The sequence below is a fragment of the Schistocerca piceifrons genome, chromosome 11, assembly GCF_021461385.2.
Source record: "Schistocerca piceifrons isolate TAMUIC-IGC-003096 chromosome 11, iqSchPice1.1, whole genome shotgun sequence".
NCBI classification, from domain to species: Eukaryota; Metazoa; Arthropoda; class Insecta; order Orthoptera; family Acrididae; genus Schistocerca; species Schistocerca piceifrons.
The window spans coordinates 102,580,021-102,587,226 of NC_060148.1; the positions used below are offsets into that span (position 1 = coordinate 102,580,021).

A 7,206-nucleotide genomic window follows, 5' to 3' on the forward strand; every position below is an offset into this window, starting at 1 on the left:
ATGCAGACGTGCATGTATTGTATTGCACAGGTTCTGGATGTCAGTTTGTGGGATGGAATTCCATGTGTGTTGCACTTGCTCCGTCAATGCAGGGAAGGTTAATGCTGTTTGTGGATGACGCTGGAGTGCTTGTCCAGTGATGTCCCATATATGTTCGATTGGAGACTGATCTGGCGATCAAGAAGGTCAAGGAAACATGCTGACACTCTATAGAACATTTACTTGGGCGAGCGTTATCCTGTTGGAAAACACCCCCTGGAGAGCTGTTTATGAATGGCCACACAACAGTTCGAATCACGAGACTGACACGTGGTTTTGCCGTCAAGGTACTCGGCATAACCACGAGAGTGCTCCTACAGTCATAAGAAATCGCACCACAGACCGCAGCTCCAGGTGTAGATACAGAATGTCTAGCACACACACAAGTTGGGTGCTGGTCCTCAACTGGCGGCCCTATTTTTTTTTTTTTTTTTTTTTTGTCAAAGGCATTCTTGACTAACAACTACTCACCACGTCCAATATCAAAGGTAACTAACACTCACGACCGTCACGGCGTGTATTTAAAGGAAACTTGATTCGAAGCCTCATAGTGACGCTATTAGTGCCACTCTAATGCGACTGGCTCGAGATCCGGTTGGTTGGTTAATTTTGGGGACGGGACGAAACAGCGAGGTCATCGGTCCCATCAGGTTAAGGAAGGATGGGAAGGAAGTTGGCCATGCTTTTTCAAAGGAACCATCTCAGCATCTGCCTGACGCGATTTAGGGAAATCATAGGAAACCTGAATCAGGATGGCTGGACGCAGTTTTGAACCGTCGTCCTCCCGAATGCGAGTCCAGTGTGCTAACCAATATGCCATCTCGTTCGGTCCGAAATCCGAATAGACGTCATTGTTCAGATGTCTAAGCACGGCTACCAACTTTAGTTTACCCGGCCGTGGTGGCCGTGCGGTTATAGGCGCTACAGCCTGGAACCGCGTGACCGCTACGGTCGCAGGTTCGAATCCTGCCTCGGGCATGGCTGCGTGTGATGTCCTTAGGTTAGTTATCTTTAAGTAGTTCTAAGTCTAGGGGACTGATGACCTGAGATGTTGGGTCCCATAGTGCTGAGAGCCATTTGAACCAACTTTCGCTTATGTCGCACAAGTGTTTCTTGGTGGAGCGATTTCTTTTTTTCTTTCGGCGGTGTATTTCTGTAGTTATATTCGGTGACATATGTACATACTGTCTGCGAAATGTGTTGCGAGTAGAGTTAATAGGATAAAAATAACAAATTAAAATGTCGTGCATGATGCGACAGTTTGTCACTCATCTTTGTATTTGACGTCATATCGCCTCAACGGCGTGTCCTAAATTATACATTTTTGTAGATACTTTCAACAGCATGCGTGTTTATTATTTGGGACGTGTGTTGCGAATAGCGGTAGTAGTAAACAATTACTTAGGTTGAAACTTCTTGATTCAGGTGGCACTTTTTCAGCGTGAATAGGGAAAATGTAGTAAGCTACCAACTTTTTACTTTCATCATTACAGCGGGAAAAGGTTTGAACAAGGTATGAGAAAGGTTTGAAATTATGTGTCATGTTTCTTCGAAGTCGTTAACTGTTCCCGTTCTGAAATACTGGTGAATAAAGAATGGATATTCGCGCATAACGAGCTACACTCCTTTTTCACGCGTATCTCTTTGACAGGCAGGTGTTTCTTAGCCCTACAGAGATTATCTCAAGGCAATACGATGTATGTGTGCAAAGTTTGGTTGACATCGGTCCACTATTTTTGGTGGGTATGTGGAACATACATATGTATGTACGTCCATTTTAAAGTATGTATGGATTCCTGTCTTTCCATGAACAGTTTTGTACTTCCTCCTTTCGTTTGTCAATCGAATTATTTCTTCTGTTACGCAAGGATTCATCGTAGTTACCTTCCCTGTACCTTTCTCTGACTGTGCAACATGTGAGATTGCCGTTTTTAAAGATGTCCACTCCTCTTAAACTGAACTGCCTGCTGTAATGTTCCTTATCGTAGTACCCGCCTCCTTAGCGAACTTCAGACGAGTGTCATCACTCCTGAGTGTATCATATCCCACTTCCTTCCGCTCAGACTCTTCTGTACGAGTCTCCTAAACCTCTGTCGACTCTTCACTGTTACTAAATTATGATATAAGTCCATATCTGCTCCTGGGTATGACTCCAGTTTGATTTTGGAATCTCTGTCCGACCATGATGTAATACAGCTGGAATCTTTTCATGTATCTGGATCTTTTCCAGGTGCACCTCCTCCTCTTGTGAACGTTGAAAAGAGTCACCGTCTGAAATTTATTGCAGATCTCAATTAATCTTTCCCCTCTCTGATTCTTACTGTCTATCCTATATCCTCTAGTAAACCTTTCTTGTACTCCTTCCCCTACAAACACATTCCAATCACCTATGTTTCATATATTTTCATCTCCCTTTACATACTGAATTACTCCTTCAGTATCCTTATAATTATACAGCCTCTGTGTACTGATTTTTCGATTGCGACATCGGTATTTATACAAAAACTATCGCTGTCGATACTGATTTGCTGTCAAAACGGATGAGAACTACCCTATCACCGAACAGTTCACAGTAGCTCACTTCCTGCCCTATTTTCCTATTTACGCATAATCCTTCTCCCTTTACACAGTATTCTGCTGTTGTTCTATTATCATGTGTTCACCTGACCAGAAATCCTTACCTTCATTCCGTTTCATCCCTGTGACCCATTCAGAGTTCTTACATTCCTCTCCTCAACTCGAACGATGTTACTCGTTCGTTGATTATATCTTTTTTTTTTCCTTATGGTGACCTACCCCTTGGCAGTTCCCTCCCACAGGTTCCGATCGGCGGACTAGTTCAGAATCTTGGCGCCAATGGAGAGGTCATGATGAGACTTTTGCAGTTAAAAGTCACATGTCCTGCAAATATACATCATGCGTCTTTTGCCCAGTGGTTTCCATTGCTTTCTGATTCCTCATGCTGTTGATCATCGCCAATGGTTCCGCCTTTTTGGGGCATTTTCCCACCCAATGGGCAAGCGAGTGCCCTGAATCTCTGTCCGCTACTCCGTCAGTTATGACAAGGCCATTGGCTGAGTCAAGGTGACTTGTTGTGCCGAAAGTCTTCGGCCAACTTTGCTGATGATTTCTAAGCGAAATTTATATAGCAGCTGGATTTGAACAAGTAATCGAAGACGTTTTGACTACTAGTCAAAGTCGCTGCCCCTAGACCACAGGTTCTAGAGAAGATGGGTTCACGTGTTCCACATCGACTTCCATTTTTTCTATCACATCATGAGACATGTCCACTTCAGCACAGGAGCCTTTACGTAGTATTTCCACCTGTCCGCTAACTCCTCGGCATTTCACCGTGGAATTCTTCCTGCCGTGTTAGTGTTGACGCCTTTCCTTTTAATTCCATCTGCGTTTGTATGATGAATCAGTCTTTTCGACGACAAGTTCTTTTTCGACTTCTTTCCATTTCTCATGCATCCACTTCGTCGTGGTATCCATGCATTTCCTGCTTATTTCATTACCAAGTGACTTTCACTGCTGTATTCCTGTCATTTCCTGAGTGTTTATATTCTTTCTTTCTTTCATTCATCGATCTGCTGTAGTATTTCTTCTGTCACTCGAGATTTCCTAGTATTACCTTCCTTGTACCTTTATCAGTTCCTCTTCAACTGAACGGCTTATTCTGGTATTCATTATCGAAATATTTGCAACCTTAGAGTCCTTCAGTCGTATCTAATCACTAGTCATTGGTTCAGTATTCCACTTTTTTCCTCGTTGGATCTTCTGGACGATTCTCGTAAAGTCAGACTACTCTTCATCCTTACGGATTTGTGTTCTAAGTCTACATCAGCTCCTCGGTACATCTTGCAATCCAGTATCTGATTTCGAAATGCTGTGTCATCTGTGCGTCTGGGTATTTTCCAAGAATATCCGCTCGTTATTTTTGAACAGTGTTCCAGATATTATTATCTGAAATCTATTGCAGAATTCAATTAGTCTTTCTAGAGTCTCATTCCTACTACTGAACCAACATCTTCCCGTCAATCTCTCTTATATTTCTACGGCTCCTCTTGCTTCTCAGTCGCCCTTAATTATCATATTTTGAGCGCGTTTACACACTGCATTACCTATTCAATATTTTCATTTACTCTTTCTCTATCTTCATCTTCTGCATGTGATGTTAGCATGTATACCCTAATAACTGTTGCTGATGTTCTATTAGTATCGAGCCTGTTGTGAAACTCCTACCACTGATAAAGACAGAAGCTGAAGTAATGAATTAAAATTTTTGCTAAAGCCGGGACTTGAATCCAGATCTCCAGCTTACTATGCAGATGTGTTACTCACGTCGATGGTGGCTACTCCAGGTGCACAGTTAACCATAGTTCAATGCCCTCCCTAACACAAACTTCAGTCCATTTTAATTTTCCCTTCCTTAAGTCGTCAGTATTGCTGAGGCTCTCCGATATTGAAGTAGCACCCCAGCTTTGTATATAACTGAGAAATACTGCCCGTACCTCATGTGGGAAACCGCGGTTCAAGTCCCAGCCGTGGCATGAATTTTAATTCATTGTCTCGGCTTCTATCCTCGAGACTCAATGTATCTCCACGAAAACGTAATTCCGATAGATCCCAGCATTCAACTGCGCACACTGCGCACAGTAGCTCACTTTCTGCCTACACAATTTTATGCTAGTGTTAATATTAGCCTTCATTCGTCTGACCAGGAGACATCTTCTCTCCATCTCACTTCATTGACCTCCACTACGTCTAGACTGAGCCTTTGCATTTGTAATTTTAGACTTTCCAACGTCCCTACCACATTCAGACTTCTGACATTCTACACTCAAACTCCTACACTGTTAACATTTCGTCGGTTATTTAATCACATTCTCAAGCTCAACTGCCCCTTCCCAGTTTGGAAAAATATGACTCACACAATTTCGCAAAATGCAAGAGCTAGCATATATGAGAATTGTAGCACAATCATTTTGACAGCTCATGCATCCTATGTTGCTGGCAAGAATAACATGCAGGAGAATGGAAAAGAAAATTGAGAATGTGTTAGATGACAATCAGTTTGGCTTTAGGAAAGGTAAAGGCACCAGAGAGGCAATTTTGACGTTGCGGTTGATAATGGAAGCAAGACTAAAGAAAAATCAAGATATTTTCGTAGGATTTGTCGATACGGATGTAAGATGTTCGAAATTCTCAGGAAAATGAGAGAAGGTTCAAACTGCTCTAAGCATTATGGGACTTAACATCGGATGTCATCAGTCCCCTAGACTTAGAACCACTTAAACCTAACTAACCTAAGGACATCACACACATCTATGCCCGAGGCAGGATTCTAATCTGCGACCGTAGCAGCAGCGCGGTTCCGGACTGAAGCACCTAGGACCGGCGGGAGAGAAGGGTAATATACAACAGCGCCAAGTGCCAAGAGGGAATAATAAGAGCCGACGACCAAGAACGGAGTGCTTGGATTAAAAGGGTGTAAGACATGGATGTAGTCTTTCATCCCAACTGTATATCAAAGAAGAATGATGGAAATAAAAGAAAGGTTCAAGATTAGGATTACGGTGAAAGGGCATATTTAAGCACATGCGAAATACTGGATTTACATTTAAATACTTGAAATTAAATAAATACTCCTACGGCTGGACCATAAACACGCTCTAACACACATTATTAGATACATAAACAAATTAAATAAACATATATCAAAGTAATAGCAACAAAAGGTAGGCCAGTAGCCTAATGTCTCTGTGCTTTCTAAACCACAGTAAATATTTAAGCAACTTCTTCATGAATAGTATATATCGGATATAAACAAAGACATAGATGAATAAATATATTTATACGCATGCTGATACCGTTTATTTGTGTAACTGTGGTGTACTTATGGCCTGACGCGATCGATAGTAATCGGTCACTTTGACCTCCAATAACTCATGTACTATTCAAGTTACACGCCTGTAAATCATACCAATGTAGGTTTACACTCATACCATTCTAAAGACATGGCGATCGACAAATTCGGAAGAAGCATTTATATTTTGGAAATTCGTTGCTGGGTGTTACGTGTATAATTTACGGTCAGTACTAAACTGTAAACTAATAAAGATATTGAAAATCCGATCACACCATCAGAATCGACTTGCAAATAATAGTAATGTACATGTTTCTTTTTGACGTATCATAATTCATCTGGCTACTATTAATTTCTGTACGAACTGTGAGATGTCTGCCATTAAGGTTTCACGAAGTCCGCCATGTTTGGCCCTCCCGGCGCAGAGCGTCACCAAGAAATTCCCAGCCACGCGGCTGGACCGGCCGTTGTGAACCATACGCGGTAGCTAAGCTAACGTCTGGGACCACGTGGCTGCTGCCGGGCCGCGGATTTGACGAGCATCCTGTGCGGCCGCGCCAACTCCGACCATAGAATATTTCCAGGGCGCCGCAACTCGCCCGTTACTTCACAAGTTGAATCTGGATGCCATGGCGGAGACTCAAATGGATGTGATCATGGATGCGACCTCAATGTCGTTTAATTCTCTGGTACAGAATTTTTTTGGTAGTAACAACACATGTGCCCGAACTTTACAGTTTTGACTTTCAAAATCCATACCAATATCCGTTGTTTTATTAAGGGAAAAGTTGCTACATATTCGTCGTTGTAAATGCTGGTGCTTACGTTGTTTACAGGTTCTGCATGGGGCCGAGGGTGATCAGCAGGTACTTCAGCAATGGTTGTGCACGGATAGTGGCCTAGCGTAGCATCTTATGTACAGCTGAAGTAAGGAACTACAGTGTATTCGCTTTATAATAAATAAAAGTTGATAGTCTCCACTGTTTTCTGTGCTGCTCCAATCCCACAAGCCACGATGTTTAAATTCACAGTCCATAAAATGTCCTACGGATTCCAAACACCAGAAAGATTTGTAAAATTTAATATAATTGATATACCCATCACGCAGTTTACAGTGTGTTTATGAAGGTGTATATACGCATTGAAAAAGATTCTGAGAGGTTTATAAGATCTCTTTGTTTCCAAACATTGGACGATACACTATGTCATCAAAAGTATCCGAACACCCACAAAAACATACATTTTCCATATTGCATTGTTTTTCACATATGCATTGTGCTGCCACCTACTGCCAGGTA

The 7,206-nt window shown here is 42.1% G+C and overlaps 1 protein-coding gene across 1 annotated transcript in view; it reads left to right on the forward strand.

Annotated features, from left to right (window-relative positions):
* The window catches only part of LOC124720429, a 130,384-nt gene extending 123,510 nt beyond the window's left edge, over positions 1 to 6,874 (forward strand). The window contains exon 6 of the mRNA XM_047245778.1: positions 6,745 to 6,874. Coding sequence (XP_047101734.1) covers positions 6,745 to 6,767 — 23 coding nt within the window. The 3' untranslated portion in view covers positions 6,768 to 6,874. The remainder of the gene's footprint in view (positions 1 to 6,744) is intronic.
* The last annotated feature ends 332 nt before the right edge of the window (positions 6,875 to 7,206 follow it).